Source organism: Hemicordylus capensis, chromosome 1 (assembly GCF_027244095.1).
Source record: "Hemicordylus capensis ecotype Gifberg chromosome 1, rHemCap1.1.pri, whole genome shotgun sequence".
Lineage (NCBI taxonomy): Eukaryota > Metazoa > Chordata > Lepidosauria > Squamata > Cordylidae > Hemicordylus > Hemicordylus capensis.
Window position 1 is genome coordinate 147,240,484 of NC_069657.1, and position 21,287 is coordinate 147,261,770.

General features: G+C 44.3%; 1 protein-coding gene across 4 annotated transcripts in view; it reads right to left on the minus strand.

Moving 5' to 3' along the window:
• SLC4A3 (solute carrier family 4 member 3) overlaps positions 1-21,287 on the minus strand; it is a 77,677-nt gene that overhangs the window by 37,530 nt on the left and 18,860 nt on the right. For all 4 annotated transcript variants that reach the window (XM_053246672.1, XM_053246687.1, XM_053246698.1 and 1 more), the window contains 6 exons: positions 14,194-14,522; positions 13,421-13,569; positions 11,883-12,094; positions 2,895-3,046; positions 1,593-1,773; positions 824-959 (listed from right to left, as the gene is read on the minus strand). In XM_053246672.1, coding sequence (XP_053102647.1) covers positions 824-959; positions 1,593-1,773; positions 2,895-3,046; positions 11,883-12,094; positions 13,421-13,569; positions 14,194-14,522 — 1,159 coding nt within the window. The remainder of the gene's footprint in view (positions 1-823; positions 960-1,592; positions 1,774-2,894; positions 3,047-11,882; positions 12,095-13,420; positions 13,570-14,193; positions 14,523-21,287) is intronic.

Genomic DNA, 21,287 nt, shown 5'->3' on the forward strand with positions numbered 1-21,287 from the left:
TGGGGGTGGAAAGATGGTCCAAGGGGAGCTTCAGTTCCAGAAGTTTTTGTAATTTTCTGCCATGAAACAAACCACTTATAGGAGGTTTTTTAAAAAAAATGTTTTTAGGGCGGCGGGGGGGGGGGAATCCACTTCAAATTAAATATGCAGAGCTGCCCCACCCTGCCCTACAACTGTGCCCAATATCAAAGCACTACAGCAAGCCATTCCATAAATATACAGGGGCGGGGTGTGGGATAACCACAAAAAGGGAAACCATACCTTCCATTGCTGGCTCTGAGGAGGAGAAAGGCACAGGCTCAGTCAGCACAGGGCTTCAGGGCAGGACAGGGCAGAGCAGACAGAGGGTGGGCACAATGCTCTGGTGGGCAGCCAGTGTGGGCCACTCTGCATCTGCAGGCAGCCTGCCAGCCTTGACTGGAGAGCTTCAGGGAGGCCAGCAGAGAGGCTTCTGGAAGCCCTGCCCACCTACCAAACAGCTGATAGTGGGATGGTGGTGGAGAGGGAACTGTTGCCTGCCTCCACATGCTGGCGGCAGGGGTGGGGGGGGACCTTTTGTTAGCAAGCAAGCCTCCTGATCCTGGCCAGCATTATGCTGCCAGTGAGGGGAGTGCAGAGGAGGCAGTGCCAGCTGCAGGGCAGAGAGGCAGGTGCAGGGCCTGCAGGAGTGGGGCTGGGGGTAACTACCCTGGTCACCCCGCCCTAAGGACAGTCCTGTGTACTTAGCCTTCAGCTCCTCTTCCTGTCCCCTCTGTGTCCCTGTTACTCAAACCCCCTCAACCGCCAACCACTGTCTTTCTGAACCTCTTGCCCCAGTACTCACCTATGCTTGAGTAGCAGGGCCCTCAGTACATTGGCTCTGTCATCAGCCTTGATCTGATCCGAGATTATCATGGTCTCTACCACGAGGTGAGCAATGCCAGGTAATGTTGTTTGTTCCAAGTCCAGCAGAACAGCTCCTGGAAGCAGGAAGATAAACAGACTGAGGCTATTAAAGATCAAGGGAGAGACTTATCTGTGTCATCTCATCCTCTTCTCCTGTGCAAAACAATCCTTTGCATATAATGCCTTGCCTTTAGCATCTTTAGAAGTATCTGTCTTACAGGAAGGCTTCAGAGTATTCAGAACTTTGGGGAATATTGCTTATTCATGTATGTCTACCTGCAACCCATTGCATGGGATTTGTGATGAAGGGATTTTCACATGTGGCTACTTAAATCAACCCCAGAAACTCTCATAAAAACTCAGAATCTTATGTTGGGCCTCAAGTTTATTGAGAGAAAGATATGCAAGAGAACACACTTAAATCTACACTGAATAAATCTGTGGCGTCTTTCTTGATCCAACTCCTTGGCGTTACACCTCCAGCTACAGGACTAGAATGCAATGCAATGCATGAGGAAAAAGGGATCCTGGTGGTCCAGTGACAACGTTTCAAGCTGGCTGTAACTTTCTACCCATTCCTTCCCTTTTCCTGGACAGCCTGAACTTTGAGAGATCTTGTAGATTTGTCCTTGTTTATGGGTCAGGATACAGTTGTGATCAGGGCCTTGTATACCTCAGGACAGGTAAGTCCAGTCTAAGTCACTCACCATGTGCAATAGTCTTCCTGAGCTCCAGAAGGCTGCGAAAAGAGAGCGAGGCCACATGAGGCTTCCCCCAGCGTGCCGTGTCCTCCTCCACATCCTCCTCAAACTTGATCCAGCGAGCCGTTTCCTTCCAGTGCATGTCCTGGTTTTTGTCCACCACTAGTTCATTCAGCTCCACAAATACCTGGCAGGGAGGGGAAAAGACAAACAAGGTAATTGGACTATAAGCATGTCACCCAAGGTTTTTTTTTCTGGTTTTCACTGTACGTTTAATAAAATAAGCATACTGAATTTCCATTACTGTTATAGGGATACAAGCGAGATGCGGGGTGAGGTTTCCCTGAATTTAGCTCTGTCGTCAGGATGACAAGGAACTGCTATGAGATCATGAAGCTAGTTTCACGGGCAATGCCTGTCTCCCCTCAACCTTTTACCAAGATGCATAGAGATGCACCTAGGTAATTTTGGAGGCTGGACTTAAAGGCCTTTGGAGCACCCCCCACTCCCCCGGCAAGTTAAGCATTATCTCCATATACACATACACATTGTGACACACACAGTATTTTTAACATGTGGCTTCTTGATGGCACAAACAGCAACTGAACTCACAAGAATTACTTTAATGTGCGTTGGGGATCATGTAAATGAAGGCATTATCTCAGGTAACTTGGTCCACTCCTAAGCCATTTAGGGCTATTGGCAGCCAATGTAGTTGCTTTAGGACAGGTATAATATGGTCTCTCCAAGAAACCCCCGAGACCAATCTAGTTGCTGCATTTTGGACCAACTGAAGTTTCCAAACTACATACAAAGGCAGCCCCTGTTGAAATAAGAGCCTCCCCATCTATGACAACTTGTAAAAAGGCAGTTAAGATAAATTTGTTCACCTAGGCTTTTAATTGGATTTACAGTTTTTAATAGTTTAACAATGTGTTAAATTTTAACCTGTTTTAATTCTGTTTTAATTTGTACTGTTTTTATTGTAAACTGCTCAGAGACATAAGTTTAGGGCAGTACATATAAATTTGTTTTAAAAAATTTTTTTAAGAAAAAAAAAAAAAAAAGAGGGCTCCCTTGAACCAAGATAGGCCCAGAGAGCACAGATTATGCTGAGACCATTTGCCTCCACTGCCTCCACCTCATGGTCATGAATTCTGCCAGGACCTCAGCCCCACTTGTTCGGTATCCACTCTCCACTCTCCTTTGCCACTGCTTCCGTAGGATAATAATTCACCACCATGGCCAGCACACACTTCAGTTACATGTTTGTTGTGGAGTCTCAGAAGGGCGGAGCCATTATGGTACCTCATGGGGTCTCCTGTCCAGCTTCTTCCTTTTCTTCTTTTTCTTGATAGACTGCGAGGACAAAGACTTTTTGCTTGCTCTGGTAGTCTGGCTCCGGGAGGGTTTCTTAACCAGATGTCTCCTTACTCCTGGATTGTCTTCAAAACGGTGGCCTGTAATAGAGGCAGGGCAAGATCAAAAGCAATGGGAATGGTTAATGGAAATGCAGGACCAGGACATAGAACTTGGCTTTCTATGGCCAAAACTGTATGTGTGCCATGACTGCACCATGCAAGCCCACATTTTGATAGCAGCTACAGAATTAAACATTCTAAGAAGCTCAGCTTTCATTTTAAAAACCTAAAGTTTTCAAATATAGGTTTGAAAATGGGTGGGCAATGCATGGTGAAATCTCAGGAGCCAAAAGAGGGATGAGCAGGATTTTCAGTGATCACGCAGCAGGGTGTCAGCATCCTGTGTATCAGCTTCCTCTTCCCTGTAACTGTTAGAAGCAGCATAAATTATGAAAGCTAAGCAAACATACACTAATTTGCTCAGCTGATACATCATATAATTCAGCTTTTCTTGATACACAATTAGGTAACCTTCATACAGAATTTTCATATTTTTAAGAAGCATAACATACACACAGACTTCTTTTTTAATGATTCATTTGGATATGTATATGAAACAACTTTCTGCTTCAAACGGCTACAGTTCTCCAAAGTCTTAGGCAGAGATCTTTCCCAGACTTGCTATCTTTAACTAGAGGCACCAGGGATTGAACCTAGCACCAGGGGCATAACTATAATAGGGCAAGGGGAGACAGTTGTCTGGGGGCCCACTGCCTTGGGGGACCCCCAGAGACAAGTCACATGACTGATGCGCACCCGCCCGGGCTTCCTTCAGTTGTGTTCATCCTCCAAAATTGATGTGAGTGTTAAGACCTGGAGCTACCAGAACAGCATATCTTTCTCTAGTACCATTAAATGACTTGCATCGTCCACAGTTTACAAAACATTTTTAAAAATAATTTAGGATGATGTTCTATTGTGGCACATAGGTTATAGTGATATATATATATATATATATATATATAGAGAGAGAGAGAGAGAGAGAGAGAGAGAGAGAGAGAGTTATATAGTTATAGTTATATATATAAAATAAATTTTACTATGCTTTTTGTTACTACTATTCAGCCTCATTTAAGATTTCTTTACTTCATGAGCTGAGCTTCAGTGAGTGGGGGGCCCATTTTAAAATCTTGTCTCTGGGCCCATTCCAACCTTGCTACGCCCCTGCCTAGCACCTTCTATAGGTAAAGGATGAGCACCACTGAGCTGACTGATTATGGAGCAGTTTGCAACAGAAACCAATTATTGTTTCCTCAGCGCTCTTCCTGAAGAGGTGCAGGTGCTTTGACAGAATATATATATTTGAAGAGAGTTACATGCGAGTACTGAGGGGTGCGATATATTCCCTGAAGCATGGCTAAACCGCCATTCCTGGAATAACAACAGAAAGCCAAGACAGAGATAGAAAGAGTACATTGTGAAATAATTTCACTAACCCCACAGTAAAAATTTTGGCTTTCAATTGCCATGCCAAACCCCTCTGGTCAGCTTGCAGGATGGTGAAAAAGTAACCAAAATCATTTAGAGAACCAAAGATTCATATACATAAATAAATCATAAATAGGGTTGCTATTTGCATAGCATCATTTATTACATGGCTGCAAGGGTGAGAAATGAATAAATAAAACTAAGAGTTTGGGGCACAAAAGGCTGAGGAAAGGTGGAGGAGACTTACTGGGTAAACTTTATTCTCTTTTGTTTTGTTGTTCCTCAACATACAAAAATAAACTACCAAAGGCATCAATCTAGCAAGGTTGGATCACACACACACACCTGCAAAAGCTAGCAATGTTTAAGTTATCTTTTACCAATGCCAGAGAGCGTTCCTGGCATTTAATATTGCAGACAGGGCTGGTTTAAGCATACTGCAACTGCAGGGGGCCACAGCAATTTGGGGGTCCCTCATGCTGGGCTGGGGTCTGTTTGTGCAAAAGAACAGCAACAGGAGGGGAGAGGGAGAGAGAGTCTCTGAAGCTGTACTCTCACCAGACGGGCTTTCAGACAGGATGGCTCTCCTGATACTGAGAGTGGAGGAGAGGCAGGAACCACGGGCCAGCTGAGGATGATGCCGGCCATGGAGAGCTGAAGGACCTGGCAATTTCTACATGCAAAGTAGGGGCTCTATCCCATAATTTTTATCTGGGCATCGAAAGCTGCTTTGTATTGAATCAGGACTTTGGTCCATCTAGCCCAGTACTGTCTACCCAGACTGGCAGCTGCTCTTGAAGCTCCACCCCAGCTCTGTTACCCGAGAACTTTGCTGCTAGAAATTGAACCTAGGACTTTCTGAATGCAAAGTGTATGTTCTGCACACTGAATTCCTTAGATTAATGATACACTGTGTGAAGGAATCCCTCTTTTTCTCCACCCTAAACCTCCTGCCAACCAGCTTCATTGGATGCTTGCAATGAAAATGAGGTAAAAAATGAAGAAACAAGAAGTTGCTCCGAGGCTGCTGTTAGTTCTCTTTCTTTTGTTCATAGTTACCAATTTAGCTGCAGGATCAAGGTGCCAACAATCTCCCCACTCTTTATACCCTGTATATGGGGGCCCCCAAGCCCAATTTTGCAGTAGGCCCCAACATGTCTAGAACCAGCCCTGACTGCAGAAATTCTCACATAGTAGCTTTGAATACTATAGTGTCAGGATGCTAACATCTTGGAGAGGTCGCAAAGGGGAGCAATGGTATCTCCAGAGAATAGTTGAGAGGGAACAGCCAAGTGGGTGGTTCAAGCCAAGGAGAACCAAACTGCAATTCTGTTTTTATTTTCTTAATCCATTTAGTAGGATTATTGGAAGACAGTATAAGAGAAAGAGAAATACACAACTTCTATCTTGTTTAGTATTGTCCAAGTATTTTCAGGGTAGTCCAGCTATGCCATGCTCTCCAGTGATGTTTTATATCTGCTTTTAATGTCTCTTGGAGTATGACATGACATAACAAATACCCAACTACCAAGCTAGGAGTCTTTCCACTCTTCTTCCACCTTACCCTGTCGAAGGAACATTTCAGATCCAATGTTGCCATGTTAGAGCCTTACTCCTTGGTAATCTGGGTCACTAAATTAAATATAAATTAAATCTATACTGAGCCAGAGGGTTTTTTCCCCCACTGGCTGTGTCTCTGATGTGAGGCTCACTGACAGCTGGATCCCGCCCTTTCCCACTTTCAACTGCACAGGAGTGACAAAAACCAATAACTGCTCATCAATACTAATGGACTCAAGCTGCTGAAGTTGCTGTTATGGGGTGCTATATGTGTGCATTTGTGTGTGATGTCCATCACTTCTATAGACAAATAGTTGTATAGTTGACTTGTAGCAGGAATAACATCTGAGTGCAATAATCTGTTTGTGATGCATGTGCATGATTCACATGAGGTATAATATAATATATAAGGATGTAAATCCTAGGGTGTATTATGAGCATACAGAATGATACTGGCTAGTCACATATTTCTGGAGCTACTTCCCATAAAGTCTGGCCCTGCCCAATATCCCTTTGGAGGAGGGAATAGATAGTGCTATCTCCATTCTACAGAGAGAAGTCTGAGTTTGATGTCTGAAGTCCAAATGTGATGCAACAGATCCTCAGATCTCCCAAACTTAAAAACAAACAAACACAAAATATTAAAAGATCAATTGAGGGCTCTGATTTCAACTGGAGCAGTGAATCTGAGGGGGAAGATGCTTAACTCTCTTTCCCAGTGCAGGATTCCTGATCTAAATGTTTCTTCCAAAGCTGCCATTAGCCCTTCTGGGGGAAACACAGGTATGTATATGGTGCTTAGACACGCCCCACCCACCCCCCACCCCCGGGGCTAGTAGCAGTTTTGGGACATGTGACTTAGATCTCCTAAAGATCAGCCAGCACACCAGATAATACTCCCTGTGTATTATCAATGCAGATCAATGCAGATAAACTCCTCACTGGTTTCTCTCTCTAAGGATTTATGATGGGCCCCAAAGAAGAGTCTTTGGACAAACAAGCACTGTCAGCCTCACCCTCTGCACCTCATCCTGAGCTGATTTACATATCAAAGTCTTGCAAGTGTTCTGTTTTAGCATATCCAGGGGCAGTCCAATACAATTTGCTGCCTGCAGTAAAAGACAGGCATCCCCAATCTGTGAGTGGATACTCAGCATTCTCAGGCCAAACCCTGCTGCCAAGACAACAAGGAAGTGGCCTTGGCAAACAATCTCAGACTATGCTACCAAGCCAAGCAATGATGGCAGGGGCACCAGCATGGGGAAGAGGGGGACGAAGAGGTGTGCTTCAGCAAATGAGAAGGGGGAAATGAACAGCAAACTCCAGTAGGATGAGGAAGGATAGTAGCAGCAGGTGACATGGGGAGGACCACTAAGGTGGCCCCGTGTGCCTCCTTGTGCCCATGCTGGAGGTAATTGCCTCACTCTGCCTCATAGGAATCTGCCTTATACTGTCAGACCACTGAGTCATCTTGCTCAGTATTGTCTACAGACTGGCAATGGCTCTCTAACATTAAAGGCAGGAGTCTCTCCCAGCCTTACCTAGAGATGTCAGGAGTGAACCTGGGACCTTTGGTATGCAAGCATGCAGATGCTCTTCCACTGAGCTATGGCCCCATCCCCGAAGGGGAATATCTTATAGTACTCACATATAGTCTCCCATCCAAATGAAAGCCAAGGTGAAGCCTGCTTAGCTAATGGAACAATTCATGCTCACTATCACCAGATCAGGTCTCCTCCCCAATGGAAGTGGGAGGGGGGACGACTCCTGGAAGGACCAGGATCTATCTAACTACCCACAGATGCATGTGTGTAAACTGTAGCTGAAAGAACAGCTGATTAAAGATAGGCACCAAACTGAAAAACCATGAGCTCAATAGTTTGTGTGTTTGTGTCTGTACAAGAGTGTACAGGCTGCAGCTAAGTTCCCTTAGCCTCATATATCCCCAGCAGATTCCTAGGACAGACTCCATATCAGAGCACAAATGTCTGAGAGCTTATGCCTATGGGTTAAATATATGAGATTATGGAATTGGGCAAGGAATAAGAAAACAAATAAAAGATTGGATCAGTACATATATGCAGGCTTATTTTTGTGTGCCAGCTTTAAGCCTGAGCTCCTGGATGGTACCCATGAACAGACAGTACAACCAGAAGCAAAGGAGGACAAAAACTTTGATGATTTTGTAGAAGGGAGAATTTTGGAAGGTGCAAATTGTCATGCAGAGGTGAAAACTTTTGCATAACTATTACATGCAAAGTTGTTCTATTCTCCTTTGCATCTGGTTCTTCTGTGGACAGACTTCAGTATGGACTAAGTTGAAGACAGCAATGTATGAGAATGTCCATATGTAGAGATATGAGTTCCAGGATGTTAGCAGGTACTTACAGTTCGGCTCCAAACTGGGATAACCCAAGTGGTTCTGGATGGCCTCCCACAGATCATAGTCTTCAAAGTTGAGAGCAAACTCCTCAAAGTCCTCATAGCCAAATGAATTATGGACACAGATGGCTATCCCCACTTCTGAGTTGTCTCCTACCCCCATCTCTTTCATTGCCTCTTCTTTGTCTGGAATGGCCATCATTATGTCCTCAGAAAGTCAGAGGTCAACGGGGCATATGACAATCACAACGCTGGCAGGGAATAGCACTTAGGAGATGAGCCCCTCTTCTGTTTGAAGCTCTTCAGGTAGCACAAAATCCAGAAAGCTGTTCAGTCCAGTACCAAGAAATTGTTTTGATAGGATTTGAGGAAAAAACCCCAGCTTATGTTATCTAAGGAAGAGATTAGTGCAGAGACTGTCCCTGCTCGCTTGAAGTTCAGGGGAGCATATACATATCCTTGCACACTGCCCCAGCTCAGCAGGGAGGGTTTTTTGGAGGAGGCCCAAGACATGTGCTGCTGCAAAAGCGTCTTGTGCTTATGGCACAGCTTGCTCTGTCCCCTCCTCACACGCCTTTGGTGTATCCACCCACTGAAGCCTGGAAAGCAGGCTATTGACTTCTCTATGTCCTGGGGCCCAGAGCTGGCATTTCCATGACGTCTCTTCTGTGCTCTCACACAGAAAGAACCAGCATATTGGGGAAGGAGGAGGGGTGCAGGGCACAGCCCATACTTTTACATATGCATAAAATGTGCCCCAGGTACATTAAAACTTTTCAGCAATTGCAATTGCAATCACAATAGACCCTGAGTCATAATCTGGATCTATGTAGCTGTTCCCTCCAGGAGATAAAATGTGTAGTTCTCTCTGAGCACAAAGGGTAGCTGATAACCCTGAGCCATCAGGGGGACAAGGAAAAGTCTCACAGTTAAAGCAGGAAAGATACAGAACTAGCCTCTCTCAGAGCAGAGCTCCATCTAGTCCATCGATGTCAGAAGGCATAAAAGGAATAAAACAAATTTGAGCCCTGGAGCAACAGAAGACCATGCCTGGGCCAAGAGCCACTGGCCAGATCTGGTAAACAAGGTAAGTATTTGAGGACTTTCTCTCCAGCAAAGTAGGGCATGGAGAAAGCTCAGTAGAGTGGATTCTCAGTACGATGCCACATTATGGAATCTTATGATATGAGGATGCAGGTGGGAGCTAAACTGAAGAATAACTGTCAAAGTCCTATCTAGTCAGTGAATTTCCTGGCCTCAAGTTATTATGGTGGTGCTTCCTTAGAGCAGTAGAAGAAATAACTTCAAGCACTGCATGCCATGCTTCTGGGGAAAGCAAACAGCAGGTGCTACAGAATTATTTCTTGTGGTCACTGTCCACCCTGTCCTGGCCTAGATAGCATATTATGCAGGAATCAAAGCTGAAAGGGGATTTCCTCTGTGTTTTTGCTTCTTTCCCAGGGAAGCAGGTAGGAATTGTTAGCTAACACACTAGCCCAACAGATATGACACTGGCTTCCTACTGCAAATCATGATTTATAAATCAGGAGACAGTCTTGGGAATCCACATTCATGTACACACTCTCCTGCCTGTAGAGAAATCTCCCTCCTTTCTTCGACATTAACCATTGCTTCATATTACATATGCTCAAGCACAAATAATGTTTCCCTCATAAAACAAGAGATTGAAAGCATGGTTTGAAGGAAGTTTGCACACTGCAGTTACAAGAAACCTGGTTTGAATGAATCAACTACTATTTGTGTGTAATGCACACATAATGCAAAACCATGGTTAGTGCCCAGAAGGGAAGAGAGGAAGGGGAATAGCCAGAGTTGTGGTGGTGGCAGTGGTGGCGATTGGCAAAGGAGGAGGAGGAGCAGGAAAAGCAGTGCAAAACACACAAACTTGGGAACAGATAGTTAGGAGCCTAACATTATGCACCATCTATGTAAGACAAATAAGGACAGATTCATCCTGCCAGGGGTGAGCAGGGGTAAATTCATCCTGCCAGCCACAGGTTGAGACTTGGCAGCCTAACATCACCCATGTCCAACAATTTCCTCAAACTGTCTGTTTCAGACTGCCTCCTTCCTTTCTCATGACCAAACAAGATGCTGTGTCAGGAAATGTGAGGTTCCAAACCCACACTTGCAAAGAACAGTAATGTGGAAGGGGTGGGGACTGACAGAAGAGCATTAATGTTACAAGAAAGCTACAGGGTTGGAAACATCATGTTTCCCTTGTAACACCTGAGCAGTTTATCAAGTGAATACTAGACCTACTTTCCTGTCTTGCAATACTTTTTGCACTATCTGTGATACATGTGAATGTTGTTAACATGAAATAAATCACAGAATGAAAATGAAATGTGCATTCTGATCAATACGAGCTTTACAGTAATTAGACTGATTTAAATCTCACAACATCCCGTGAGTTAATATCTAAATGTAAGCCAATATTAGCATTTAAGGCTTTTATTTCTTTACAGCACTTATTTCTTATCCCTGCCTCCTTCTTCCCCCCACCCCATCCCCATCTTATATTTCATTCAGTAAATTCTTTATTTATTTTACTACAGAGTAGATCCTGGAGGACCCAGGGCTCAAAGTATCCTTGTTACCTGGAAAGTGGGTTGGTGATAGCTCACAACACGTTGCTTATTAACTTGGCTGGAGTCAGTATTCTGACACCAGAGCAGCTGCAAGTTTGTGCTCTTTTGCAGAGGGACCAGTTGGGGTCCAGGGCACTAGTTGGGCATTTTTAGCTTAACGAAAAAATATATGACCAATTAGTCATAAATAAGGGTAATAAGAATAGGGACTGGTATGGACAGAGAAAATGAGGGGAAATATTCAGCAGCTTATATGCTGCACAGCCTTATGAGGGAGGACCAAGAACTCCATCCTCGCAAGGAGTAACTTAACTAGCGGTGCATGAGCCGTGCATTTACTTCTGACTAAACATGCATAGGATTGCGCCATGTCTCTCAGAATACAAAAGAATCCAGTTTTTGACCAAACTGGAGAAGCAATAGGTTCAAGACAAACAGAAGGAACCAATTTTTCATACAATGTATAATTGACCTATGGAAGCCATTGCCAAAGGCTGTTATAATAGTCATTAACATAAATGGATCAGATACATGCACACAGGATAGGTCTATCGACAGCTATGTGCCATGATAGCCAAAAACACAGCCTCATTTTTCAGTCAGTATACCTCTAAGTAGCAAATACATTAGGGATTAACTTTGGGGTATAGATCCTCATATTCTTTTTGTGAAACCTACTGCTTGGTCTAGCTGCTCACTTTTAGTATAAAAAGGTATTGTTCCAGAGAAACAGTGCAGTTTTTATGCTTTTGGGAACCCCTCATATTCACTCAGAGTACAACATGGGACAGACAGAGATACTCACAACAGACAGAGATGCCTCCCCTCCCCACATGCGCACACACACACCACCATCACCAGGAATGGAGGCATGGACCCAAGCTGAATCTCACTTTTCATGTCATCAAGGTCAGCAGAAGCCAGCATCTGAGCCTCAGCTTCATCTGTGGGGATTCGTTGGTATGTGGCACTCTCGAGAGCGGTCATGCTGCCAATGCACACCCTCTCCTTCAGGTCATAGTTTGCTCGCTGTCCACCTGGCACCTGACTCCAAGGTTTGCGCTTTTCCCATCCCCGAGGTGTAGGATCCCCATACCCAGAGAGGCTGTGGAGATAAGTCACAGAGAGTGCAGTGTTAGCGCAGGAGTGGCAATGGACGAGAGACGTTACCCCTAGCAGGCACATGTGCAGTGCCATGGTTAGGAAAGTGGATTGGGAAGGGCTAAAGATGCTTTGATCTCTCATCTCATTCTAAATGATCCCAGAACCAAAGGACAAGTTGGGGGTTTCCAAATAACTTTAGCAGAAGCAGTACCTTATGTTCCTCTGCCGCTGTTCAGCTTCAGAAATGATATGTGTACATAGGTGTACATCACTTCAGCTTGTTTGGAAAATAACTCTTCTGTCCTGGAAACCTGATCTCTAATCCCAGGTGTGTGAGGACGGGTTGTTGTTGTTGTTGTTGTTAACTACATTTCCATCCTGTCCTTCAAAGGGCTCAGGGCAATGTATATTTTAACCCTCACAGCACTAAATGTAAAACTTTCCTGAGAGGAAAGTTAGGTTGAGAGAATGCTATAGCTCAGTGATAGAGCATTTGCTTTGCATGCAGAAAAATCTCAGGTTAAGTTCCTGGCTTCTGCAGGGCATTTTGTCACACAGCAGGCTTTACTGCGAGTTTACTGAGAGGCTTGCCTCAAAAAACCGAAGCAAAAAGTGGATTTTTTTTTAACCCTGGATATGAATCGGGTTACACTCTAATGTGCAATGAAAAAGCCGAATCGTGTTTGAAGTGCTCCCTGAAAGCTTGCAGGGATTTTGGGGTAAATCTGGCCGATATGTGAATACACACCCTCCATTCCAGAGGAGATGAGAGCTAAAAGCCCTGTGTGAAATATGCCCTGGTAGGACTAAGAAAGACTTGCCTGAAATTTGGAGAAAACAACCACTGTCAGTCAGTGTGAGCCATCAGTATTGAGCTAGATGGATCAATGGGCTGCCATGGTATAAGGCAGTTCCCCATGTTCCTGACCCAACATGTCAGAGGTGCTTCACGGTGGGGCAAAGATTTGAATCTAGGTCTCCCCAGTTCAAGTTCAACAGCGTATATGCTATACCACACAGGGAATGTATTAGTTACTCAGTGATGAAAATTTTGCACTTCTTGCATATTTATTACTTCTTATATTATTATTATTATTATTATTTGCATATTCCCGAACTGGGCTCTGACACTGAACAGAGGTTATAGAACTAAGCCTGCATGAGTCATTACTCATATTAAGGTCCCCCTCGCCTGTGTCCTCAAAAGAATGCCTTGGGCTTGAATTGGAAAGCAACTTGCTTTCTCTACCAGAGGAGGAGATAAGGACCCATGGCATCTGCTTCTCATCTTAAGGCCCAGATAATGAAAAAAATAAACCCATTTTACCTCCTGGGTGAGATAGACTCCTTCTCTGGCAGCAGATCAGAGAGACATGGAAGTGGGGAGAGGCGACTGCACTCCTCTGCCACATGAAATGATAAAGTGCATGGGCTGCCACAGGCTTCCTCCTCTTCCTCATCGCTCCCAATGGTGAACTGTAGAGAAGCAAAGCAAAGAGTTGGTCGGCACAACATTCAGAAAACCAGGGAAATGCTGCTCCCATTAACCTGCTAAGGCTAACAAAAAGAAGGAACACTATGCACCTTTGTCGTCTGGAAAAACCAGCATCCATCCAAAATGCTCCAACTGCTGTATACTACTACTATGCTACTATCACTGTACTGCTTTTAAGCAAAAATTCTCAAAGCGATTTAGACAGAAAAATATAAACAAGTCTATTAGATCATTCCCTTTCCCAAAAGGGCTCACAGTCTTAAAAGGAACACAAGGTAACCAGCAATCGCCACTGGAGGGATGTTGTGCTGGAGTTGGATAGGGCCAGTTGCTCTCCCCTGCTAAATAAGAGCATCACCACATTAAAAGGTGCCTCTTTGTTCAGTTAGCAGAAGCCCAGCTACTTTATACTACCCAATTGCTTAAGTTTATACTATGTGAGAATATATAGCTCCTTCCCCCTTTGCTGCTCTTTGACGGGCAGAGTACACACATATTACCAAGTGCCTGTACTACCTTCTGACACACCAGCCTATTTCCACAGTTTCTGATTCTTATTCATGTACCTCCAAGCCCTGGCCTCAGCTTGGTATGTGGTCTCTCACCTCAACGCTTCCTTCTGTCAGTCCTTCCTTTGGTTTTGGTTTGCCATGAGACTCCCCTTTGGGAAAGGCTTCAAGATCAGACTCTTCAGAAGCCTCTTTCTCTACAACTTCTTCCCCTTCAGATTCTGCTTCCTCCTCATTCCCTTCTTCCTCTTCCGCCACTTCATGGATGGTGGGAGTGACATTGGAGGGAGGAATGGAAGTCTTCTTTGGCTTTCTCTTTTTCTTCTTCTTCCTGTCAGAACTGGGATGCCTCTTCTGGGACTTGTGAGGAGGAGGCAGGTGGGTGGAGAGGGGGTGATGGATGTGGTGAGATGTCTGGCGATGGACTGTGCAAGAGAAAGAGAGAGGGAGGGAGGAATTGTACCATGGAGAAAAGGCAGGAAGGCATCCTGCAGACAAAGCATAACAAACAGGGATGGGTAAGAAGGAAGGGACAGGAGAAACCCACACATAACTCTGTTTCAGCAAGAAACAAAGCCTTTACTTGCTCCAACAGAATTCCCCCTGCAACAGGAAGCCACCTTCAGCCACACTCTAGGTATCATCTTCACAGTCACAGTGGGGAAGAAATAACATCATCTGATTCATATCATCTTAAACTTTATGAGATTAGTCTAGAAACTCATGAGATAGCACAGAAATAGCTCAAATTTGCACATTTTATCATATATCTGCTTGGAATCCAATATTCAGCTCTTTTTGCCTCCAAGGTAGTGTCTCCACATTTCAATCAAAAAGCTTGAGGGAGGGGTTCTTACCAGGGAATTTTATTTTCTTATCCAAACCAAGTAGTAGTCTTAAGACAGATCAGCTCTCTTCAATCTTTAATAGAGTACGTGATTTAATACAGAATGTGATTTAGCATAACACAAAATTGTTCTGTCTGGAGTTAGTATTTGCCTCCAAAGCTAACACCGCTCTCCCCCCTCAAAAACCTAAGCTTTATAACTCTATCTCAATCATTACGTATCTCCAGGATCTATTTTGTCATCCTCAGAAGAAGACTGTCTCACAAATCACAGAATTCTGGGAAAGGAATGATGAAAAGAACTGGAGAATTAGGGTCAGCCTTACCACTACATAACTGTAGATGGCAGTCTAGTGCAGTGCTTTTGTGCAGAGCAACAGATTAATTCTATATAAGGAAGCAAAAGCGGTATTAGGCAAAAATGGGGAAAAATCCAACAATAGCAAGAAAGGACAGAAAAGAGTGCAGGGAGAATGTCCCCAGGTGTGAGACATGGGTGAGTGAGTACCAGCAGTTTCCCACTGGGACCCATCCAGGGACAATACCTTCCCAGTACAGAAAAGTGGTAAGGATCCTAACTGGGCTGGCTAAGGGAAACAATAGTAGCCACTTCAAACTCGAGCAAGATGCATGAGGAACAACAGGCTCAGGAGTCCATGGATTGAGTTTAGGGAAGGGAAGGCAGATTTAATTTTTTGTCTGGGATGCTAACATACTTAAGAGGCAAATTACAAATCACAGAAATGGATTTAATGACGACATAATGAGTTTGTTATCAATGAAACGTAGCCTCAAAAGGCCACTTTTCCCAATCAACATTGCCTTCTGGAATGTTTCTCCCCTGAGTAAAAAGACTGATCAGAAACATGGCTAGTGAGAGAAAGGTGTTAAGGAGAGGAGAGCTGGTCTTGTGGCAGCAATCATGACTTGTCCCCTTAGCTGAGCAGGGTCTGCCCTGGCTGCATATGACAGGGAGACAAGAAGTGTGAGCACTGTAAGTCTAAGATATTCTCCTTAGTGGGTGGAGCCGCTCTGGGAAGAGCATCTAGGTTCCAAGTTTCCTCTCTGGCATCTCCAAGACAGGGCTGAGAGAGACTCCTGCCTGCAACCTCGGAGAAGCCACTGCCAGTCTGTGAAGACAATACTGAGCTAGATAGACCAATGGTCTGACTCAGGATATGGCAGTTACCTATGTTCCCATTCCCTCCAGTCTCCATCACTGCTCAAAGCTACAGCTGCCTGAGGCTGAAAGGTTATAGCTTCATTCCATGCATTTGTGCATAATGAGTAGTTTGCCCTTCAGACATGGCCTGATGAGAATGAGGGAGCTTCCCAGAGTGAAGCTATGTTTGTAAGGGATGTTTTGTGAAAGAATATTGATTGTTCTTGTCCCTGGACTCAGCTGTGGCTCGCCTTGCCTTTACTGAAGTTCTCCTTTCTCTGATATACTTGGTCAGTATCAACTCCAGCTTGGAGGATATGTCCAGTTACTCTGGCTGGAACCATGGGGGGCTTCTGACTGTGATAGTGGAAGTCGTCACACAAATGAGCATCACTGGGTAGCATTAGCCATGGACAGGGCTGGTCCTAGGATAAATAATGCCCTGGGCAAAACATACCTTTGCCCCTGGTCAATTTATATCAGTATTGCTAAGTTGTTGCTTCTGCAAAACCTAGTAGTGTAACAAGTCCTACTGCTGCTTCCAGGCTTTTACAGATACAACAAATATTTATATACCACTTTTCAACAAAGGGGTTTTTTTTGTTGAAACACAACAGCACTGTCCCAGCCTTGACCTTGAAAAAGGTCCAGAACTACCTCTCAGTAATTTCTCCTTGCTGCCAATATTCTTCTCCCATTCTGAAATCCCACTGGAGTCTCACAGGCCTTCTGTAGCTGCTTCTTCAGCCTTCTTCCCTCTTTGCCCCTTATTTGTTGCGGTCAGTACATTTAGCAAACAGTGAACCACCAAGTTCAGCTCAGTGCCCCCTCCAGGTAGGCACCCTGAGCGACCATCCAGTTCAGCCACCCCTAAGACTGGCCCCGACCATGCAGGGAGATCACCAAGGAATACCAGTGAACAAAAGGCAGTGGTGCCCCACATAGCTCTGCCCACCATGCACATTTTGTTTCCAGCCACCCATTCAATCCTGCCCCAGTTATTTCATTCCACAGCTCCATCAACCATTTATTGATGCAAGAATGCTTGTAAATAACAGTATATATAAAATGCTTCTCTAACTGTATTATTCTGTATATGTTCAAACTGTTGGCAAAAATGTTATTAAGAAAGCACACCTAACTTGACCAGTTTGTAACAACAAACATTGGTGTTATGTTTGTTCAAGATCCAGGCAGTTGCAGTCCTTTTGGGCCCTGCTACATGTTAGAAAGTATACAGTCCCTAAAACTTAACCAGGATATCTGCAAGATAACTCTGCAAATGGGAATTAGGTCAGTTATGCCTTCACAGGCAGCCCATCATTTGTGATGATCTTTTAACCTGTACCAGAATGAAATTCCAAACTGCACCAGGCAATGAAATTAGAGAAACGGAGATGTATATGTCAGATAGAGAGGGACAGAAATAGGACAGTATGTGGTGTGTGTGTGTGTCTGTGTGTGTGTGTGTGTGTGTGAGAGAGAGAGAGAGAGAGAGAGAGAGAGAACACGAATGAACGAACGAACAGGTTATGTGTGTTGCCCCATACACAAGATCACACTACTGCACTAGATGTAAATGAACTGAGACAAATGGAACACCCTATAGTTCTGAAGTCACAATCACTTACATAGATTAGAATCCTCACTTCCTCCATAAGTATACATGGAAATGATGAAAAAAACCTACCCTTCAACCACCTGATAGTGAGTGTGACAGGGTAGCTAAAAGGCATTAGGGGATAATCTAATTAATGACAAGTAATCTTGTATATACACCCAGTGTGAGACAAACAATATCCTCCATTCCAGAAAATTTCAAATGGATATTATGAAATCCTGAGAATTGCTCTTCACAGTTTTTCAACCAATGGATATCTCCTGATTTAAGAACGTACAACTGACAGTTCCACACAGAATGGATGCTAAAACTTAACCTTCAGTGAGTAACAACTATGGAAAGTCTACACCTGTAAATTATCTGCTGTTGTACCCACAGACCTGCGTTTTCCCCTACAACATATCACAAAATCATCGAATCTAGTTGGAAGGGTCTTGTGGCCCAGCTAATCTAATCCCCTGCTCCATGCAGGAAATCCAATGCCAAAGAATCCCCAATAGATGGCTGTCCAGCCTCTGCTTGAAGACCTCCAGTGAAAGTATACCATCCCCCTCGGTAATTTGCTCTATTGTCAAAGTGCTCTTATGATTAAAAGTTTTCTCCTGATGTTCAACCAAAATCTACTCACCTACAACTTAAGCCTATTAGATCTAGTTCTGCCCTCTAGGGCAGCAGGGAACAAGTCTTTGTCTCTTCTATGTGACAGCCCTCCAGGTATTTGAAGAATGTTATCATGTTTCCTTCAATCTTCTCTCCTTGAAGCTGAACATACCCAGTTCCTTCAACTTTTCCTCACACAGCTTCTTTTCAAGACCCCTGACCATCTTTGTTCCCTTCCTCTAAACCAAACCCAGTCCAATTCTTCGACATCCTTCTGAAAGTGAGGTACCCAGAACTGGACACAGTACTACAAATGAGGTCTGGCTAATACAGAATGAAGTGGAATGATGACTTCTTGTGACTTGGAAACAATGTTTCCATTGTTGTAGCTTTTTGTTGTACAATTGTTCTATTGTTGTACAATTTTACATCCTAAAATTGCATTGCTGCTGTGACACCATTTTTCAACACCAAAAAAAGTTGTCAAAGCAATTAACATAGCAAAAGGAATGAGAAGATAGTTCCCTGTCCACAAAAGGGTCTACAATCTAAAAGGAAACACAAGGGAGACACCAACAAAAGCCAAAGGAGGAATACTATGCTGGGATGAACAGGGACAGTTGCTCTCCCGCTGCTAAATATGAGAGCTTCCACTTGAAAACAGGCCTCTTTGCTAAATTAACAGCAGCAGTTAGTCTTAGCCTTTTTTGCAGCTGTATCACTTCACTGCCTCAAGTTCAGCTTGTGATTGTACTCCTGAGATTCTTTTCGCATGTGCTACTGACAAGCCACCACCTAATGGTGCAGCAGAGAAATGCTTGAATAACAAGCAGAAGGTTGCTGGTTTGAATCCCCGCTGGTACTATATTGGGCAGCAGCGATATAGGAAGATGCTGAAAGGCATCATCTCATACTGCATGGGAAGAGGCAATGGTAAACCCCTTCTGTATTCTACCAAAAGAAAACCACAGTGCTCTGTGAGCACCAGGAGTTGAAATCAACTTAACGACGCACTTTACTGCCAAGCCAGATATCCCCCCATCCGAGCCAGCGTGGCGTAGTGGTTAGAGTGCTGGACTAGGACCGGGGAGACCCGAGTTCAAATCCCCATTCAGCCATGAGACTTGCTGGGTGCCTCTGGGCCAGTCACCTCTCTCAGCCTAACCTACTTCACAGGGTTGTTGTGAGGAGAAACTTAAGTATGTAGTACACCGCTCTGGGCTCCTTGGAGGAAGAGCGGGATATAAAATGTAAAAATAAATGAATAAAAATAAATATGTGGGTATTTCTTTTGTTTTGTTTTCTTTGCCTAAGTGCAGCACTTTGCACTTATCTCTACTGATTTTCATTTTGTTAATTTCAACCCTCTTTCCCATTCTGTCAAAATCATTTTGAATTTTATTCCTTTCCAGTCTTGTATCATCTGCAAACCTGATGAAGATTCTGTTATGCACGGATAATTTCATCTAATTCATTGATTAAAACATTGAAGAGTGCCAGACCCAGGACTGAGTTCTGTAGCACCGAACTAGAAACATCCCTCCAGGGGCCTAAAACACCTTCTTTATGAGGCAAGACTACAACACCTGGCACTTTTTAGTTTAGAGAAATTATGATGAGGGGGAGACATGATAGAGGTCTATAAGATTATGCATGGTGTGGAGAGAGTAAACAGAGAGAAAATGTTCTCCCTCTCTTGCAACACTAGTACCAGGGATAATCTCATGAAACTGATCGCCAGGAAATTTAGTGCTGACAAAAGGAAGCACTTTTCCACCCAGCACATAATTAACCTATGGAATTATCTCCCATGGGATGTGGTGATGGACACCAGCCTGGATGGTTTCCAAAGGGGCTTTGACAAATTCATAGAGGGCAGGTCTATCAATGGCTACTAGTCTGGTGGCTATAAGCATAAGGCCATCTCTAGCCTCCGAGGCAAGATGCCTCTAAATACCAGTTGCATGGGAGCAACAGCGGGAGAGAGGGCATGTCTTCATTTCTTGTCTTTGGGCTTCCCAGAGGTAGAGATGTGCATGAACAGCTCGGGGCAGCCGGCAGGGAGCTGTTCCCTTTAAAAGCAGGTAAGCAGCTCCTTACCTGCTCATCCCCACCCCACTGCTCTTTGGGAGGCGGTGCCCACTCTCTAAATGGCTGTGTGAGGCCACAGCGCTGTCCCCTGCAGCCTTCATGCAACATTGACACACACGTGCACTGGCCATGTGTGTGCAGAGGCTGCCGGGAACAGCACCGCAGCTCCATATGTGTCATGGCTCAGACTTCTGACTCAGAAGAGTCAGAGCAAGAGGATTCGCCTGCTAGTGATGGTTCAGAAGCACAGCAACAGGATTTGGCAGGGAGACCAGACTCTGGAGCTGAAGATTTGGAACAGCTGCCAGACATGATTTCTGATAAGGAGAAGCCTGGGATTTCACTTGTCTTGAGAAGAAGTCTCAAGAGGCAAGCTCAGTGGGAGTCACGCAGGTGCAGGAGATAACAAGAAAGGAAGCAGAAGTGCTGACTCAAGGAAGCCTGATTGGCTGCTGGTTCTCTTGAACCATATATATTTAGCAGTCTGTCAATTGCTCAGATGCTGTTAGCAATGTTGCTGACTGCAGTCCATGTGCTATTCTGAATTCCTAACTTTTCCAAATTCCCGTGTGCCTTGTTTATGCTTTGTTCTGTTAATTCCTTGTTTCTGGTGTCCTTCACTCTTTCATTCTTCACTCTTTGTTTTCTTTTCAGTTATCACTCAGTTATTGTTAGAGGGGGGTACCTAGTTCAGTTCAGGGGGACTTAATTCATTTACTGTTTTCTTTGTGAGCCTTTTATTTTCCTTCATGTAGCTGAAGTGCTGAAGGGGAGTGCTGAAGGGGAGTGCTGAAGGGGGTTGTAAATCCTGTTGGATGAGCCGAGCTAACAGATTTACTACAATATGGCCATTTGGAGAGCAAGCACCA